The sequence below is a fragment of the Cynocephalus volans genome, chromosome 11 (genome assembly GCF_027409185.1).
Source record: "Cynocephalus volans isolate mCynVol1 chromosome 11, mCynVol1.pri, whole genome shotgun sequence".
NCBI lineage: Eukaryota > Metazoa > Chordata > Mammalia > Dermoptera > Cynocephalidae > Cynocephalus > Cynocephalus volans.
Window position 1 is genome coordinate 121,058,889 of NC_084470.1, and position 20,848 is coordinate 121,079,736.

General features: G+C 48.0%; 1 protein-coding gene across 1 annotated transcript in view; it reads left to right on the plus strand.

The window, feature by feature from the left end:
• Positions 1 to 20,848, plus strand: part of PLEKHA6 (pleckstrin homology domain containing A6) — a 128,724-nt gene that overhangs the window by 68,643 nt on the left and 39,233 nt on the right. Inside the window, 2 exon segments of the mRNA XM_063115043.1 lie at positions 18,653 to 18,733; positions 19,397 to 19,511. Coding sequence (XP_062971113.1) covers positions 18,653 to 18,733; positions 19,397 to 19,511 — 196 coding nt within the window.

Here is a 20,848-nt window from a genome sequence, read left to right on the forward strand (position 1 = left end):
ACTGGTGAAGCCAGGATCAGAACTGGGGCAGTCTGACTCCAGAGCCAAAATCTCAAGGCTAATGTAGATTCAACGCAGTAAAAATAAACTAGAGGATTAGCTTGTAGGATGACACATGAGAAGGGAATTTCAAGTTGCACAACTAACACAAAGTGGGAAGAGAGCTGGTTTTGGACTGTGTTCTGGGCTCTAATCCCAGTTCTCTCACTTCCTAACTGTGTAGCCTTGGGCAAGTTACCTGATCTCTCAGGTTCCTCCTCTCTAAGAGCAGGACAGCAATACCTATCTCAAGGCTAAGCAGAGAATTTGCTAGCATGACTTGGGTAGGTGTTAATTTTCTTTTCTATGTCGTTTCTCAAGTTTTCCTGGGAAGAGTGAGAAGTGATTTGGGAATTCAAGGTTAATTCTTGTTTCAGGAAGGTCCAACCATCCCTCCAATACCCTGTCTTCTGGACACAACTTCCTGCCACCACCACTTTCTACTGTCCCCTCTTGGGACTGCTTGGAATTGAAGGAGAGACAGGCTGAAGAGAGAGGGGTGCTTGGCTTAATGCAGCTGTCAAGCAGCTGTCACCCTCTGGCCCCTCTTTCTTTATCTTCTTTTTTCCTTTTAAAAACAAGGACAGTCTCTTAAATAACTACAGTACAATTAATAAATTCAGGAAACTTAACATTGATATAGTTCTATTATCTAATCTATAGTCCATATTTACATTTTGCCAGTCATACTAATATTATCATTAGAATCCAATCCAGGATCATGTCTCTTTACTCTCCTTTAATCTGAAAGAGCTCCTTAACCTTTCTTTGTTTTTCATGCATTCATGTTTTTTGGAAAAGTGCAGGACCCTCTCTGGGCCTTTCTGGGCCTGGTCCAGTCTTTCCTACTCCCCCCAGCCTCATCCCCAAGTCGGTCTGACTAGGGTATGGTCATTGAGGTGTTCTCCTTAGGTGCAAAATTTAAGGGGGTGCCAAAAAACTCAGTAATCAAGATCAATAATATTTTAATGCAATATTTTTTAAAATAAAAGTTAATGCAAGCATTTTATGAAGAACAAAATATTAACATTTTGAATAAAGACAGGATTAATAAAAGCGCTACTCCAAGCCATACTGGAGCCTGAGGCAAAAAGGAAATTCATTACTCATACTGATCCTGTCTTTATTTAAAATGTTGAGATTTCATTCATCATGGATTTTTTTTTTTTTTTTTTTTAAAGATGACCAGTAAGGGGATCTTAACCCTTGACTTGGTGCTGATAGCACCATTCTTTCCCAAGTGAGCTAACCGGCCATCCCTATATAGGGATCCGAACCCATGGCCTTGGGGTTATCAGCACCACACTCTCCCGAGTGAGCCATGGGCTGGACCCTTATCGTGGATTTTTTATGTTAACTTTTATTTCAAAAGATACTGTATTAAAATATTATAAATCTTGATTACTGAGTTTCCTTTGTGCCCCCCGTACCCTGCAGGATGGGCGTTCTCCCTCTCCCCAACAACCCAGCTTCAGAACAAGGGGAGAGAGAGGTGGGGCTCCCAGCCAGCTGCTGTTCTTGCACGCTGCCAGCGGGGAGGAGGCGGGAGGGTGGGGACAGAGAGAAGAGGAGGGGTACAGAGGTCTGGAGCCTAGCTGGGTCTCTGGCCAGAGCTTTCTAACAGCTTCCAGCTGCTTCCACACCCACCAGACTTCCGCCTTGGCAGTGGTGTTTGGTTGTACCCCCCCTTCTGCATCAAATGTGTGATCTAATTAGATCCTTAAGTACCCTCATCTCTACCAGTCCGCCTTGTCTTGACACCACAGCACTCCCCTTAGTCAATCCTGTTTCAACCCTAAGTCTGCCTGTTTTCATCCATCCTGGGAATCCCTTGGGTTCTGTCACTAGCCGCCCTCTGAGCATCCGCCCAGGGTCAGGTGAGCACCATGGTGGGTGCTCATCCGTCTGCCTCCACAAGGCTCTGGGAACAGAGCCAGGGCTCAGGGACACAGGCAGGCTGTCAGCCAGGCTGGGGACAGGTCCTGTGGCAACAGGGAAAGAGTTCTGGACTGAGGTTAAAAGACCCCCGAGGTGGACTATCTTAGCCAAGGCCCTTTAACCGCTTTGAGCTTCAGTTTTTCTTGGGTGGGTGGGTGGGTGGGTGGGGTGTGTGTGTGTGTGTGTGTGTGTGTGGTGTGTGTGTGTGTGTGTGTGTGTAAAACGAGGGGATAATACTCTGCCTACCTCCTAAGAGCATAAAAGAATCAAATGAGATACTGATGAGAGTGCTTTGTGAACTGCAAAGGGTTTTATTTAATATTTTTCCTTCTAACATAAAACAAATAATCCTTTATTTTTATAAAGACCATGTTCACGTCTGCACATTATTTGATCTAAATCCATGAGATGAGTGTAGGCTGATTCAAGACCCATGTTCATCTGTGCCTTTAACCAGCATTTCTGTCAGCCTAAGCGGGTCACTAGGAAAGGCTAGAATCCCTGCCTAACCCCCACTGCCCCCAGTTCCATCACGTGTGCACTGTGAGGGGTAGGCCCAGCAGCAGTTATTGGTTTTTGTTAAATGTCTCAACTGAAGGCTTTTCTTTTTTATAGCTTTGCTGAGGTATAATTGACATATGATAAACAGCATATACAAGGGGTCTTCAAAAAGTTCATGGATTATCTTTTTTTTTTTTTTGTCTTTTTTGTGACCTGCACTCAGCCAGTGAGTGCACCGGCCATTCCCATATAGGATCTGAACCCACGGTGGGAGCATCGCCGCGCTCCCAGCGCCGCACTCTCCTGAGTGCGCCACAGGCTTGGCCCATGGATTATCTTTTAATTCAATTTTTCCATGAGCTTTTTGAAGTATTTAAAGGGTAAAATTTGATACATTTTGTGAAACTGTAATCACAATTAAGATAATGAACTATCACTCCCCAAAGTTTCTTCCTGCCTCTTTGTAATCCCTCCCTCCACCCTGTCCCCAGGCAACCACTGATCCGCTTTCTGTCACTATGGATTAGCTTGTGTTTTTTAGAATTTTATATAATGGAATACAGTATGCACTTTTTGTTGCTAAGTAGTATTTTGTTGTATGATTTTAACACATGCATTGTATTCCCATGTTCATGGACATCTGGGTTATTTGCAGTTTGGGGCTATTACAAATAAAACTGCTGTAAGTATCTGTGTATAAGTCTGTGTATAAGTCTGTGTGGACATATGCTTTAATTTCTTTTGGGTAAATACCTAGGAGTAGAATCAATGGCTGGTATGGTGGATGCATGTTTAACTTTTTAAGAAACCGCCAAACTGTTTTCCAAAGTAGATGTGCCATTTAGTTCTCACCAGCAGTATATGAGAGTTCCATCTCCCCTGTGTTCTTGCCAACACTTGGCATGGTTTGACTTTTAATTTTAGCTATTCTAGTGGGTGTGTGTAGTGATGTCTCATGGCGGTTTCAATTGGCATTTCTCTAATGACTGTTGATATTAAGCATCTTTTCATGTACTTTATTTGACATGGGTATATCTTTTTGGTGGTGTTTGCTGTCTTTGTATTAAATTGTAAGAGTACTTCATATGTTCTAGGTGAAAGTCCTACATCAGTTATATGTTTTGCAAATATTTTCTCTCAGTTTATGGCTTATTTTTTCATTTTTGTAACAGTGTCTTTTGAAGAGCAAAGTTTTAGATTTTGATGGAATTTTTAATTTATTGTTTTTTTTTTTTTGTAATTGGTGCATTTTGTCATATTTAAGAAATCTTTGCCAAACTCAAAGTCACTAAGATTTTCTCCTAGAAATCTTACACTTTAGTTCTTACATTTAGGTCTGTGATTCATTTTGAGCTAATTTATTAATAGTAGGGTCAAGTTTCTTTTCTTGTTTTTTTTTTTGTGTGTGTGTGTTTTTGGGGGGTATATGGATCTCCAGTGTTCCAGCATCATGTATTGAAAAGACGGTCATTTCCCCCGTTGAATTGCCATTATACCTTTGTCAAAAGTCAATTGACTGTATTTGTGTGGGTTTGTTCCTGAACTCTGTTCTGTTCTATTTATCCATAGGTGTATCTACGCCAATACCGCATTGCCTTGATTACTGTCGCTTTTTAAGTCTCGAAATAAGGTAGTCTACGTCTTCCAACTTTACTCTTTTTTCAAAGTTTTTTGGTTATTTTAGATCTTTTGAACTTTCATATGGAGTTTATAATCAGCTTGTCAATTTTCTTTTTTCGGTGGCTGGCTGGTACAGGGATCGAAACCCGGACATTGGTGTTCTCAGCACCACGCTCTAACCAACTGAGCTAATTGGCCAGCCCAGCTTGTTAATTTTTACAAAGAACCTTCTAAAATTTTGGTTGAGACTCTGTTAAATCTGTAGAAAAGTATGGGGAGAATCTTAATAATACTAGGTCTCTGATTCCATGAAAACGGTATCTCTCTTGTTTATTAGTTCATTTCTCTCAGCAATGTTTTGTACATCAATGTGCATATAGGTCTTGCACATCTTTTCCCAAACATCCTTATTTCATATTTTTTATGTTATTATAAGTGGTGTTTTTAAAATTTCATTTTTTTCATTTTTTGTTGCTAATACATAGAAATACAACTGATTTTTCTATATTGACTTAGAATCCTGAACCCCTCTCCCTCTCCCTACCCTTAAAACTCAATTTAGGAGATAAGGGAGCAGGAATGTGGAAATACTGAGGAGTGGGGAATTTGCATGACGTGATAAGTATTTAAAATGGCATGTAAAAACATCAGCATCTTTCCCTGCTTTAGTCAGCAGGTCATTTCAGTAGCAACCCTGCAGCAGCTGTGGCTGTAAAGGGTGGAGAGGAAAAGTGGTGTGGTGAATTCCAACCCTGCACGGGTAGAACACCCCGGATCTCTGGGGTATTCTTGAGGGTGAATGCAGGTGGGAATGCTGTGCCGCCCCTTTAAGAAGCCAGAGCCAGCCAGCCACCAGGCTACTGGGAAGGTGGCCAGGAGATAAGATAAGGCCCTCAGGCTGGGTTAAGCCAGGGTCCTGAGCCACAGTGGCTGGACTACTGATAGGCAAACAGGAGCCAGGGATGACAAGGAGGAGGTGCCAGCTACAAAACTCAGGCTGGCAAGAGGTGGAGCGGCCACATCACCCATTTGAGGCCTGAAAGGAGAAGGGGGTACTAATTGTGGGTATGTAGAGAGAGGGCACTTGTATTCTCCTGTATAGCCTGTCATATTTATGATGGTGATTTTAAAATCCTGCTAGGTTGTACTTAAAGGCTCTCACTTTATATATATATTAAATGTTCAATAAATATGTTTATTGAGTTCTTTATGCTCTAGTGATATCTTTATGCTCTAATGAGATGCTCTGATATAGTTTGGATTTCTTCCTGAAACTAGGAAAATCCTAGCAAGGACTTATGCTGACAAGTCTGGAGCTGCTCATTTGCAAGTATCTGCATAGATTTGCATGTGTACTACATGTAGATACTTTTATGCTGGACTTAGATTTCCCCAAATCAGTTGTCTGTTTTTGAAAGGATAAAGAAGGGATTTGTCTCTACTCATTCCTGCCTATCTTTCTTCTGTACCCTCCAAAGATGCAAATATGGTTTCTGCACCTTTGAAATATAAAGAATACCTGTGGTTGCATAGTTCATGCAGATACAAGGAAGCAATTCTTTGCCTGCCAATGAGTTTCCCCTCTCAGTTTCTATTACAGTTCCTAGTTCCGCTCTTCAAACTCCTGAGTGGGGCAACGAGGTATTAAGGCAAAGAAATCTTCTAGCTAAACGCCAGGACCTCAAATTGCTTAGAAGCCTTCAAGGATTAGTGCACTCTACCTGGACAGAGCATAGGGGTGCTTGCAGAGACCGCTTACAGATGCCTTTCCGTCCCAGGGCTAGGCATGCTATGACTACCTTTGTCTGCTCTTCCTCTTCCAGGAATAAATACAAATATTACCCCTCCCCCAGATCCTGGCTCCTCTATTGGCCTGCCAGGCAAATATTTCATAATGTGGGCTCATCCAATTGGGCATCGTGCCAGAGCCTAGCGCCTCAGGTTGTGAGTGTGCTCCAATCAGGCAGGGCAGCCTGGGTGGGACTAGAGAGCTCTGCCTCTCCACATGGGAGGCAGTGGCATTACTCAGGTGGATGGCATCAAGGTGGGAGTTGTCACTTTCTCAAGGCTGGGTAAAGGGGACAGGGCTATCCATCAGCCAGCTTGAGGCAAGCCAGCACTGAAGGGGTTAAGGCCAATCAGCTTGTGTGGCTGTTAATGATTGCTACCCACCAGGGACCTGGCGAGCATTAAAGGAAACCTTTTCCCTATTCCTGAGTGTGAGAGGAGTCAGGGCTAGAGGCAGCAGAGGGGACCGCAGAGAAGAGCCGGTGAGTAAGGGGTTATCTGTCTGTGTATGTTTGTCTGGGTAGCTCTGGAACAGGTAAGGAAGCACGGCATATACCCGTCCCATCAGCTAGAGTAGGCTTTTGTTACCACCAGATACAAATTCTCAATTTGGGGCCAGATTTCAGTATCATTCCTATTTATTACAAGGAGATCTTCAGAATTGTCTGAGTCCAAGGGGGTGAACTACTTATGCAGAAGCAGGAGAAACACACCATCGTCTCTCCTGACACTGAGACAATGGTGCCGTGGGGCTGCCCTGCAAACAGCTGGAGCTGCTGCTCTTCCTCCCTCTCTCCCAGCCATTGTCTCCAGAGAGGGGCTCTGCAGCTCTGGGCGAAAGCAACATCCGTCTCTCTTGTTTCCTGCCACTGGGCCATAGAAGGAAGATGGAAGGGACACAGCCACAGGAGACTGGGATAGCTGCCCTCTTGCTTTTTATCCTTTCTACATAGCAGAGTCAGGTGCACAGAGGTGGAGGGTAGGACAGAGCTGGGTGGGCGCAGGGTGCAGAGAGTCGGGGGGAAGAACTCTCTTCACTCATTAAGAAGGCAAAGTTGTCCTTTGGGAGCAAAACTGAAATCTGGGAGGAAAGAGAATCTTTTGCATTTAGATTTCTGTTGTCCCCGTTCCCCCACCTTCCTCTTCAGGTCCCTCACCCTCCAGAACATTTGTGCACTTTGACCCAGGCACCTTCTCATGACATGTCAGGCGAATGCAGGGAGTATGGACAGGAGTTCCTTAGATTTGTCGCTGGAGGTGGATACACTGACTTTTCTCAGCTGATGGTATCTGTGTGTGTGTATGTGCGTGCATGTACTAACTCAGGCACATGTGACAAAAAAGAGAGACTGTTTGTCGCCAAAGGAGAAATGTTGACTTTACCCCCCGCCCCCCACCCCCTCCTTAGCTGGGAGCCCTTTTGTTCCTCCACCTCTTTCCTGGGAGGAAAAAGATTTGATGACATAATGGTGATGTTAGGCTGGACCTAGGCAGGGACTCTGGGCTCTGGAGGGGCTGGGGGGGGGGGTAGGAACAGGGTGCTCCCTGTGCCAGTCTTGAAGGCAGATTTGAGAGATAAGGTACACCCAACCCCCTGGAGGCTTTCAGCCAGTGGTGCTTTCTCTGGCCTGGCTGCTGATCGGCAGACAGAAACCAGGCACAATGAGGGGAAGGTGCCAGCCACTAGCCCAGCAGGGCAAGAGCTGAAGCAGCCAAGTTTCTGGGCATTGGAGGCCAAGAAAGAGGGGGAAGTAGTGTACAGGAGATACTTGTTGTGTTCCGCCTTGTACTAAGAGCCAGCCACACATGTGACGAGCCAGCTCCATCCTTACACTTTCAGGACAAGTACAGCGGGATTGTTGTTCCCAGGCAGGGTGGGCTTTATGGCAGGCAGGAGGGTGTAACCTATGCAGTTGCCCCACTGTTGCCGTCTTGAAATTCTTAAGATTTTTAACAAGGGACCCTGTGTTTTTATTTTGCACTGGGCCCTGTAAATCATGTGGCTGGTCCTATTCCCAGGCCCAGCTAGAAGCCGCAGCAGCAGGATAGTTGCTCTTGGACTCCAACAGGTATAGGCAGACACACCTGTTACTCAGGTGTCACTTACCGAGGCTGGCATCTGTCCTGGCTGGGATCTGCACAGCATCTCTTTCCCTTTCCTCCTCTCTGCTCCCCTCCCAAGGCATTCTGTTCCTCCTTGTTCAGCTGCCCTGCCGAGTCTTCCTTCAAGGCTACTGCATGGCAGAGGAGGGGGCAGCAGTGTCTCTTGTCTGATTGCTTCCCTTCCCAGGCCCTCTATCTGGGCATAGCCAGTGAGCGCTCCAGACCAGGATCTAGGCCTGGGAGCACCTCTTCCATTCTGAGATCTTCTTCCCTCCCCTTTGTAAGCCATGGTGACCAGTGGACATACTCTGGCACCTGCGTTATGTGCTGTTTGTTTAGGAACAGGTGGCTTCCCTGTGACTACCATAGGCCCCAGGTCTGGGTGGCGACAGGGGAAATACAGGGAAGGAAGGATCCTAAGCCTGCTGTCCTTGATAGCAGCTCCTCTGTCTTTTGTCCTTCTGTACCAGCTCCTTCCCCTCTGGACTGCAGGGCCCTATAGAAGGCCTCCCTTTCCTTTCCTCCCTCCAGCCTCAGCCAGAGGTTGGCCAACCCAAGAAGGAAAAGAAAGGCAGGAGGGAGGAAAAGGCCCCCTATGTCTCTAGAGTCTTCCCCACCCTTTTCCCTTTTCCTACTCTCCTCTCCCCACCTCCTTGAGCTGCTCCTTAACCTTTTCCAAATGTCTGCCATCAGGCTTGAGCCCAGTGGGGCTATTAGTAACAATACTTTCAGATCCTGAAGAGGAGCTTTAATGCATATGATTTTAAAACAATGGATTATTCAAATTAATTTTGATTGGATTTTGGAATGTATCATTTGAGTTTTAATTTTTAACTTAAAAATTTAACTTAAAAATTTGTTGCTGGCAGCAAATTTTCCTTTCTTTTTGGTTTAGTTTAGGACTGTAAGTAAACTTGTATTTCCTGAGCACATTTCAGCTGGTGGAAGGATAAACTGGTTTGGAATTAAGTGTTTCATAGAATCCAAAAATATTAGAACTGGAAGTAGCTTAGAGAATATCTAGTCCAGCACTGTCCAATAGAATGTTCTGCAGTGATGAAATGATCTATGACTGTTCTGTCCAATCTGGTAGCTACTGAGCCACAGTGAAATGTGGCTAGTGTGACTGAGGAACTGAATTTTAATTTTATTTTAATTAAAGTTTGAATAGCCACAAATGACTAGGGACTATTGAATTGGATAGTGCTACCTATTTTATTACCTTATTTTATTAAGAAAATATTTATTGCCCTTATGAAGCAGTTATGATGTGCCAAGCATTCTCCTAGATGCTTTAAATATGGGATCTTATTTAATCCTGCCAGCACCCCCAGTACTACTCCATGTTACAGATGGGAAAACTGAGACCCAGAAAGGTAAAGTGACTCAGTACCAATCAGCAATGGAGACTCCTGACTGAGACCACTGGTTTCACCCCTTTCCTTAAGGATAGTCCATATGCTTTCCATGTCACATGGCAGCTTTCTTCACACTTTCTCCAAGTCCCTTCCCAGATCTCAGTTTTCCTCTCTGGGGTGTCAGGGAGCTCACAAAGGATTGACTCAGTCCGCACAGTTGGAAGACAGGCAACAACTCTAGGCACAGTCGTTTTCTGGCTGTGTCTGCAGGTGGCCCTTGTTTGCAGGCTCCCTTTGCTGTCTGCTATAGGGAAGATCCAATCTGGGAGGTTCCTCTGCCCTTGGCAAGCTCACCAAGTACATGGGAAGTTCCAGACTCCTCACTGCTGGCCAAAAGAGGTGTTCAATTTTTCCCACATTCATCTATGTCCCAGCTTGCCCCCCTACTCCCAGTCTAAGAGAGGGGAACAGCCAAGCCCTTCCCCAGTTGCAGGGTGTGGGGTGGGGGCAGGCTGGGTCCCCTGGGCAGGTGAGGAGCAGCACTAGAACTAGAGCTTTGCTGCCCTCCCACCTGCCTTTGCCACCCCTGCCCCATGCAGCCCCCGAGATGGGAGGCTCCTTCCTCCAGGAACGGCTGCCCAGGCTCTCCTGCTCCAGTTGATTTATTGCTTTCTTCTTCCCCAGACAAAGCCTCTGCTTTGTGGACTCTTATCAGAGTCAGGCTGGCCAGTGGGGAGGGGAGGGAAAGGGAAAGGAGGGGCCATGAAGCAGATGGAACCCACCCGTGAATCCCTCCCTCGGTGACAAGGATTGGAGGCTGAGCTTCCCTGCCTCCTTTAGTCTCCATTCAGCATCCCAAGCAGAATAGCACGTGCCCCTCCCCTGGACAGGGCAGATCCCTGGCCTGCCTCTGCAACCACCATCGAATGGCTACTCAGTTCCTACTGCACGTGAGGTGCAGGTTGGGGTGCGGCGGGGAGGAAAGCCCAGGCCATGGGCAGTGTGTACTGGCTGCCCTCGGTCCCTCGCATCCAGGCAGGTGTTCTCAGACTAATGTTCATGGGTACCCCCACCCCCACATCTCACACAGGCCCCAGACTGTAGCCCGCCTGCAGGGGTTACCAGTGGAAGGGTTTGTGGCTTTCATTCCTGTGTTCGTGGAGCAGGCCTTGTGAAGCCAGAGTCTCCCCCTGAATCATGAGCTCTCTCCCTCTTTCCTGGGGATGAAGAGCTGCAATTGGGTGAATAGCAGGCACTGGGGAAACCCAGGAAGTTGTGAACTTTGTCTTGTCTCTCCCGTCACATAGCTGGGGCAAGGGGCCTGAGCTTTGCTCACTCTGAAATGGACCCTCCTCGCCTCCATCCCACTGTGAGGACCAGACACCGTGTGAGTTTAATTCTTCTCTCGGCTCCGTACCCCGCGGATCACCATAACCTTTCCTCCTCTGCTCTCTAGTCTGGTGGGAAATTTGTGTTGTCTACTGAACCAGGCTGAACAGCGGTCATTTACTACCATTGTTTTATTGTTTAAATGAGGAAACTAAGGCACCGAACAGCTTGACTCTCTCAAATTGCTGGGTTGGGAACCACAAGGCCTTGGTAGCTTTTGGGGACGTGAAAGTAGAGATGTCAGCTTGGCTTCCTTCCTCTCCAGACACTCACTCTGTAAAATTCCTTCCGTGGGCTGGGGTGGGGTGGGGTCGGGTCACTGCTCTCTGTAAGACACCAGAACCAGATCTGCTGAGTTAGGAATGAAGACAGACCAAGGGCCTTCCATAGATCTGGAAGCGGACAGCTGGGCTACCTCAGCCTCTGAAGGGCAGGGGTTCGGGATTTAACTAGGAGCTGGGGGAGGAGGGGTAATTAATGATTGCCCTGCGCTGTTACCCCTTGGGATCCTTTCCATGTTGCTGACTGTCAGGACAAGACAAGTTGGAGGCCACGGAGCCTTTTTTCTCTGCTGCTGTCTGGCTCAGCCACTCAGGAGGAGACTGAGAGAAGGAAAATCTGGAACTGGAACCATAGGCGGCTCCTTGTCCTTTCATTTCCTTTTCTCCTTAGCAGGGAACACAAGAAGAGCACACAGCACAGGAGTGTGGGGAGCTCCGGGGGCTGGGTTGCCCCAGTTCTGCAGGTTGGGTCAGGACGAAGGGGAATGTCTCCATCCTGCCCATGACAACTCTGAGTCGTGGAATCACAGTTCTTAACAATCGGGGGGACTTCAGTGTTAGACAGCTGAGGTCCAGCCAGCCCCAGGAACGATAGTCAATAATTGATCAGCCAGAGAGGATGCTAGCCTGGGGTCCTGGAGGTGCCAGGCATTAACTCTTTACTCTCTGGGTCATGGAGAGGCGGGCACTGGGCAGAGATGTGGGGCAGAAGCACTTGAGAGGCTTGGTGGAACAGCTCTGTACCAACCAATGTGGAAGAATTTCAGTAGTGTAGCAACTGGCATGGTTATGCTGACTATCTACCCTGGTTATCTTCATTTTTCAAAAGACAAATAGAATTCCATAAAGTGAAATAGTCAGCTTAAAGATAAAATAATCCTAGCTAGAATAGAAGATTAGCATAAATTCCCTGTGTGACATACATATTCTCTGTCTCTGTCTCTTTTTCTCCCCCCCCCACACTCTTGAGTACACAATGCTCACCTACCCTTACCTGCCTTTGTAGGCTTTTCTATCTCCTATTGTGGGAATAAGAGACTGCCCAGGGCAGAGGCTAGGAGGGAACACAGTGAGACTGGGGAAGGACGGCTACACAGGCTGGAAGGGAGGACACCTGGATTTGGCTTCCTGATCTGTGATTTTCCTCCTTTTTCCACTGAGCCAGCTCTTCTGTTTTCTATCTGAGGTAGGGGCTGAGTTCAGGAGGAGTTCTCCCAGCATTCCATAACTGGCCATAACAAGTAAGGAACATGTATTTTGACCATTTGGTGGGGGAGGGGGAATGTGAGGATGGCAGAATTGAGGAGGAAACAGGGCAGCCTGGGTCTTTTCTCCCAAACACTCAGCCCAGTAGTCTAGCATTTTAGGATGTTCCAAACTTGGCTTGGGGGAGGGCACCCTATTCTTGCCATTTTGGAAGTAACCGTGGCATCAAAGGAGGGGTGGAGCAAGGGCAGAGCAGAAAGGGGAGGGCAAGCTCAAGGCTGCGTGAGCTGCTGGCAGCTGGTCCCCTGCACCTGCAGAACTGGTACTTTGATCCATAGGTAGCATGTGGAAAAGGGACAGTGTTGCTTAGAGGGGCTCCTCCCCACCTGCAGATACCTAGAGGTGCTGCCAGGGCCCATCCCCCTTTGACCTCTTCTTTCTGTGGTAGGTAGGAAAACGGAGGGGCTTTGGTGGGGAGAAGTTGGCTCAGAAAGTATATTTTCTCCTAGAAATGGCTGGGGGAGCTTCAGAAATCAGGCACATCAAGATGGTTGGGAATGTAAACTGAGTTGGTTTTTAATTGGGATAGGATGCTGGAGCAGATACAGCTCCTTGAAAATAATGATGAGATCCAGAGGGGGAGGCAGAGAGACGGAGCCAAACCTTCCCCTCCAATGTGGCAGCAGAAATCCTCCCTGGAGTGTGGACAGTCTTGGCTTGGAATTTGCTAGCTAGGAGAAAGAAGGAAGTGGGAGGGATGGGCCACAGGCAGCCCCCTTCCACTCACCTCGCAGTCCTCTCTCCACCTAATGAGCTGTAATGCCAGAAGCCAAGTGTCCTCAGAATGTGGAGGCTGGGCCAGGGCTGGTTCTCTGTCAGCAGATTCTCAGGAGCTATGGAAATGAAATGCTTGGTAGACAGCAGATAACAAGAGGGGCCTGGAGGGTAGAAGTAGAGGAGTGTTATTTCTCCAGTTGTTCAATATTTATCACAGTGGGAGCTCTGAGTGGCTAGCTTGTGTGTGTGTGTGTGCGCACGCACGCATGCACATGAATGCACACGCACACACGTATGCAAGCATGCATGCCTGCAAAGGGTCATGAAGACTCGGGTGGATTTTGCTGCTTTTGACTGTCTAGTGACAGGTACACTCCACATGGATGCTGACTCTCGAGGAGGATGCTTGGAGATGAATCAGTACATAGTTATCTCTACAGTGGGGCACACTAGGACTTAGGGGCTGAGGATGTCTCTTGCACTACAGAAAAGACCTAACTAGGTAGAGAGACAAAGGCCTGGAAAGTGGAGAGGATCTGCCTCGTCTCTTTGTAATTTATTGGACTTGGCATTCTGGAATGCCTGCCCCTCGCACTCCCGGCCCCTGCCCGATACACAGCCTTCTCAAGCCTGGGACTGTGTGGTTTTCATTTGCTAGATCCGCTGCACCTGGTATATTTCTTGATTTGTTTTTAAGCAGAATTATCATAGAATTATCTCTTATGCATAAAAAAATTCACATTTTGAAAGTTTATAGATATTATTTTATAGAATTCGAAGGCACCTCATTTGTACATGAGAAAACTAAGACCAAACAAGTGGTCTCACTAGTAATTCATGCTGGATCTTGGACTAACAGCCTACTCCTGCCAAGTTGTCTTTCCACTGATAGTGCTGCTATTGGGGCCACCCTCGTCAGTTCAGTGGATAAGTGACCACCTGCTGGGCAACCCTGGAGTTTAGGGGTGCCACTACCCCCACCACAAAATCTCCTTTACTGCTTGAGATTCTCCCTTTTCTGGGTGGAATTTGAGAGGTCCATTTGAATATGTGTTTATAACCATTTGTCCTTGAGAAGTAGAAGCCTTTTGACATCCCAGAAGGAAGGGTGCTCTTTTCCCTCTTTAATATTCTACATCTGGTGAGTTCCTCTTGAGGTCTAACCTGAAATGAAATTCTGTCAAACTCTGTGGTTTAGTGGTAAGGGAAAAGAACCCCTGCTAGGCATTCTGTGTCCTGACTTAACCCTGAGGATTTCAGAGCTCTCAGCAAATAGGGGAAGCTCTTGGGCCTTCCTTCTTTCCTACTCCCTGGTGCTTCTCCCTGGGCATGGGAGAAGTAATTTAACTCACAACTTAAGCAAAGGCTGTGGGAGGCCCCTGAGCTCAGCTTGAAGAGAAAGGGGATATTTTTGCCTTCTAGAGGAAGAAAACTCATTTTCCCAATGCACCCCCACCTCCTCCTCCTCCTGTGCAGTTGAGCTTAATTTTCTTCCCTTCCTAATGAAGATGGATCAAAGCCAAGCTATATATTCAGGGGGGAGCCAGGCAGGGAAGCCCAGTGAGGGGGCGAGGGGGCAGAAACAGAGCTTCTCTCATGGAGAGGAAGTAATTAATTTTAAGAGAGAGCTAAGATAAGGAAGCCCTCGGTAATAGAATGTCACACTCCAAATGCAGGTGTCTAAAAATTAAGTCAGAGCATAGAGAGTTTCTTTCATTTGTTCATTCACTCATTCATTCAACAAGTATTTATTGAGTACCTACTGTGCACAGGCAGGGACCTCCAGCTAGCATCAGGAGAGGGCCCAGGTCTTCACAACCATGACAGGGCTCAAGTAACTGGATTCAGGACAGGAGATGGTGTGATCTGAAACTGAGGCCTCCTGTTACCAGGATGAATCATTTGTAAAAGTCCCATTAAGTGGCTGAAGATATTGACCTTTTGGATTTAAGGTTAGCTGTTTAAATATCAGCAGCTGTTTACCCCAGTTACATCTGAGCAGCTTGTCTCATCATGGGTTAAATAATAATGTCGTCCATTTGCTTTTCACTGATTGCATTTTTCCTGACCAAGTTCTGTCCTCAATCCAAAAAGTTAGATCAGCCCCTCCCTTTCAGTGTCTGTTGTGACATCACAGGATTGCCATAGCAGCAGACTGTGATGTCAACAGAATATCAACCGCACTGGTCAGAAAGGAATCTGTCATGTGAAGACAGAATGGAATAATATAGAAAGCCAGAGAAACTGAAATTTGATATCAAAAAGAACCAAAAAGATAACAGTGTAAGATAACAGTAGGTCTGGAGCCTCCTCTGCCAGAACTAGGAGTATTTACAAACAACCAAGGCACTTAATGAGGATTGATTGGAGAGCAGGTGTGCCAAGAGGCAGGGGGATGGAAGAAATGACCTTCAGAAGGCCCATGTAGTCCAAGGATTGTAAGACATGGAGGATGTTAGGAAAGGGGGAGATTTGACCATCTCTGGCCCCTGGAGAAATAAGACGAATTAACATCAATGCAAACCTCCTTGCTCCTGAGCAGACCTGACAGTCACCAGCTGGAATTTATCATCTTGCATCTGGGAAGATTTTCAGCAATAAACACACAGTGGCCCCCTCTCAAGCCCCATTTGCTGCCCGTTTTCTCGCAAGCTTGGGAGGGAGCTTTCCTTCCATTTCTCCTGAGCAGAGAAGCCCGATCCCTGCCTCCAGCTCTGGCTCTACAACATTCACACCCACCTGCTCCACTGGCTCCTATCAGCTGGACCACCACGAGCAGAGGGCAGGCAACCTGGGGCTGTGTCTGACGGGAGCTGGGGGTGGGGGAGGCGGCTGCAGAGAAGCTTCATTCATTAAGCTGCTGTCCATATAGAAGAAGGCTGGCAGGCTGAGAGGAGAGAAAGGAGACTGACTTACTCGATCAGCTTCTCAGCAGCGGCGGCAATGACAGCGAATGAATCTGGAGCTTCATTTAACCCTTGTTGTGGCCACAGGATCTGAAGAGTGTCTGAGAAGCAAGTTGATTTTCAGCTCAAGAGCCTGTGTCCTGGGCTGGGAGTTGGGGAGGTTGGAGGACTGTCACTGTGCAAGTCGGGCTGGCATGAGTTTCTGCCGTGCAGATGGGAATACAGCCCCAGACTCCTCCACCCGCCCAGCGACTCTGTGTCCTTAGCTCAGTGAGGTCAGACTACCTGGAAGTGGCACACCTGCTCCGTGGATACCTGTCTTTCTATTTCAGCATTTTCTTCTTGGGGACCTGAACTGGGAGGACATCATCCCTTCCTCACTTATTCTGCCTCCAGTACTCTCACCGGCAGCATTCCAGCCGAATGCTAGGAAGCCACACGCCCACTAGAACACCTGGGCAACCCCTACCGCCACCCAGGGAGAGCCTCCTCCCCCTTCTCCAGTGCCAGAGCCAGGAGGAGGGGGAGATCAGCAGAGCCTCTGCCACCTCTTGTCCTGCGTCTCCACCACAGCGTTCCGAGCGGACCAGGGGACGTCTTCTCAGAGGGATGGTAGGAGCAGGGTGGCTGGCAGGGCCTCTGAGGCTGCCAATCTGGGGACCGAGCTGCCAAAAAGATGTTGAAGTTTCGGGCTGATCGACGGGTCAGGTAGGGATTTCTTCCACGGACCACGAGCCAAGTTAAGTCAGAGCAGGCGGAGTTGGCAGCTCATCCTGTTGGGGGCTTCGGAGTGAGGGTCTGCTTGTGCTGACCTGGGGAAAGAAGCATAGTGAGGTCAATGGTTGCTGCATTGCAGGGCTTTTGAATGGTAAGCTATTTTGAAATTGGTAGCGCCGGGATGTGAGAGGACGTCATTTGTAGGGGTTGCTGGGTAGGAGAGTCTGGGGCAGGGAGACATTTGCCCTACCCTGAAACACTTATGATGTCTGGGAGCAGACTGTGTGTGTGCTTCTCTCTGTGTGTGTCTGTGGGTACCAGCGCCTGCAGGGAAGGCTCCAATGGAGTTACACTGGGAACACACAGAGCAGAAGGGGACCAGAGGGGCAGGCAGGGCAGGTGCTCTGCGACACTGGGAAAAGCAGAGAACTTGGCACCTCAGGGACCTTAGCTGTCACAGACTGCATGCCCCCCAGACCCTAAATGGGACAGAGCCAGCAGCAAGGGTAACTGGAAACAGCTACCCTTTCTTGCAAAGATTCCCTGTGATTTAGTTGCAGAGAGCATCCTTGTTGGGTGGGGGAGGGAGGTGGGAATAAAGTTTGGGAACTGGGGAGCAGATTATCAGTGAGCTACAGTGAGAACCCAGGCCTGAGGTGGGGTCCTGGCTGACAAGGGACATGGGCCAGAGGTGGGGTCCTGGCTGACAAGCTCGGGCTGTGAAACCCACATTTCCACATGGGCCGGAGCCACTGCCTGCTGTCCTTCTTTGGATAAGATCTAAAAATGCCCTTTGATATTATCTTTAGCTTCAGCAGACAGCCCAAGGGCTGGGATGTGTCCTGGACTACTGAAAGAGGGTCCCCAAGAGGTTATTTTACTTCTCTCATGCAGCTGAAGGGACCAAGCTCAGATTTCTTTCTTCTGGCGCTGGCTGACCTGCTGCTTGCTGAGCAGAGCGCTGGCCCTTTGCTGTGGGGGTGCTGGAGTTGCCCAGCCTCAGCCGTCTCCGCCCCGTCAGAGCCTGCTTCTTAGGATAGACTGGAGCCTGCTCTGGGTTCTCATGGGACCTTAAAACTCGTCTAGCCCCCCACTGGCTGCTTACTTGTATATCCGCTACTACATTCCTGCTAGGTGCCCCCCGCCCATTTACAGAATCATCTGACATGCCTGCCATTTGTGACGTAGACCCACTGCGCTAGCCCTGCTCCAAGCTCTATCTGCTACCTTGGCCTGTCTCCCCTAAGAGCCCATCAGGGAACTAGGCTGCCATTCAGTCAGGAAGAAGAGCCATAGCAGGACTCCCAAAGGAGGCCCCACATACTGTTCTCCATCTGCCTCTGTGCACACCCTGCCCTGGTTCAGGCTGTCCTCACAACACCCCTCCCCGCTCCCAGCCACAGTTTCCCTTAATTAGATCTGACTGTTGAGCTAGCATTGACCTTGGTGCCTGACAGCTCCTGAGGTCTCAGCGGCATCAAGTAGTCCTTAGATAGGAGACCCTGGACTTAGGTTGTGACTGGGTCCCAGCCCAAGCTCAAGAATGGGATTTCTGGATCTCCCATCTCATTTAAAGAAAGATACAGAGCATAAAACAGGAGAGGAGGAGTCCAAGGTCACAAGAGAGTTCTTTCAGCAAATAACGAGGGAGCATTTTTTCTGCAGAGCACTGGCAGGTGCTGTCCCTGGGAGAGAAATTGTCAGGCATGAAATCTTGACTGTGATGGACTGGCTGTTGGAACCCCTGTCCCCACACCTAGTAGTTAAGTGTGGCTTAACTAGTAAGCCTCTCGTAGGTAGGTAACACTGGTAGTAAAAGGTGGCCAGGCTTCATTTCTTCTGCCCCCAGCCCCTCCCCGACTGCAGCCCGGCCTCCATCTCGCCTCCCACTGACCCCACTGGAGGACGGACGCACAGCTCTGTACGTGCTCACCTGTCCCTGTCACTGCCAGGGGCTCTCCACCTTTTGGCTTACATCTCTGGCTTCTTCATCTTTACCACAGTTTCTCTCTCTTTTTTGCCTCTTCAGCCACAATGAAAGACGGAACACGTTTCTACACCCAGTGACTGGCCAGGTCCCAGAGGAAAACAGAAAATTTGACTTGAAAATGTATGTTTGCCCCGCTTGCTGTTTGACCTTTCCATCCATCACCACCGCCGTCCCACTACCACCTGCAATTGGGAAGGCGAGGACAACAGGGGAGGAGAGCAGAAGGGATTTAGGGTTACTCACGTCAGTTCTGTGGGCCAGAAGCTTCTGACACTTATCTGGCTTGACACCCTCATCGGCTTCTCCTAGGATCTAGAAGAAGTCAGGTCGGGGTACCCCATCACCCCAGGCACATCACCCCTGGGCCTCTGAGGGATGCAGTGAGAGAGTCTGATATGATCCTGAGAGCCAAATGCTAATTCCTCTCACTATGCATCCTGGGTCACCCAATGAAAGGAGAAGAAAAGAAAAAAATAATTAATTGGCTCTCACAGGCCACTGGGCTATCATGCCTTTTAAATTAGAAGAAAAAGGAGTTCTGGAGTCCTAGGTCTAGGTTTTTTAAATAAATGTTCAAGAAAGAAAGAGGAGCATGTCTGGCTTCCTGGTGTATCATCTCAGAAGAGCTGGAGGAGAAGCTGAGATGACCTCTCAATGGCACTCAGGGGATCTAATTTTGTGCTGATGCTGGAACCATGGGTGGCAGGGTGAGGAAAGGGATGGGTGGTTTCCATTGTTTCTTGGCTCTGACTAGTCTCTTTCTTCTGGTCAACTTGGAATTAGATCGGCCTTGGACATGTCCAATAAAACAGGTGGGAAACGCCCGGCTACCACCAACAGTGACATATCCAACCACAACATGGTGTCGGAGGTCCCTCCAGAGCGGCCCAGCATCCGGGTAAGTCTAGCCCTCAAGGCAAGCTGTCAGACAGGAAATGCCTTCAGTGCATGTTTAGTGGAGTCTCAGGGAATGCCAGGAAATCCCAGTCTGCTCAGCTATTTCTGCAGGTTCCAACAAGTGGGTGTTGACCCAGGAAGAGAGTAGAATGTGGGAAGGGAAGAGGGCTCAGGCCAGAACTTCATAGAAGATCAGCATCTAGACTGGGGGTTCTCAACCTCAGCCCTGTTAGCATTTGGGGCTGGATAATTCTTTGTGATGTGGGACGGTCCTGGGTATTGTAGGATGTCAAACTGCGTCCCCGGCCTCTACCCCCTAGACACCAGGAGCACCCCTCCCCATTTGTGACAACCCAAAATGTCTCCAGACTTTGTCAGATGAGCCCTACAGACAAAGTCACTCCACCCTCATTGTCCCCTCTGCTCTAGGGGGACAGTCATGAAGGACATGGTGACAGAGAGCTCAGAGAGAGAGGAGGAAGGAAGAGAGGCTCAGCAGCAAGAAGTAGAGTAAGATAAGGTCTGACTGTGTCCTTTGGGTTTAGCAACAATGTGGTAACGGAGACCCTGACAAGGGCAGTTTGAGTGTGATGAGGGAGGAAAAAGTCTACTCTTCTAAGAAACCAGACAATAAGTGGTGGTATATTCACACAATGGAGTACTCTCCAAAAATGAATGTGAACTAGTGCTATACGTGTTAACAAGGATAAACCTCGAAAACATAATGTTGATTGAGTAAAAAGCGAGTTGCAGAACATAAAAAATATGATATCACTTGTATAAAATACACAGACATGAGAAGCAGTACTACGTATGCGTAGAGACATTTGCAGCACAAGTATACAATCATGGCCAGGAAGACGAATTTTGGGTCAGTGGTTGCCTCTGGGGAGGAAGAAGAAAAGCTAATAGATCAGGGAGGGGCTGGAAGGGAGTTTCAGCTCTGCTTGCCTTGTTTTATTAGGGAAAAAAACAACACGACAACACGAAATAATGGTCATCATATAATTCCTTACTTTGCTGAAATGTTTGAATTTTTTTTTTAAGTATTTTTAAAGAAACTTGACCGTGAAGGGAAATGGGCGTGGGAGTGGAAGATAGAACACATGTAAGACGGAGGGAGGTTTTATTTGTTGGTTAGCTTGTTTTCTTTTTAAGATGTTAGAGGCATGAGGGAGTGATCCAGTAGACAGGTTCAGGAGGAGGGGGATAGCTGGTAAGTCAGGATTCCATAGAGACAGCCGGAGTAAGATGCAGAGATACTGCGAGCCTGGATGGGGAACAGGGCACCTCTTCCTGAGACTGCAGAAAGAGGTGCGAGAAGCTGGGGGGTGGGTG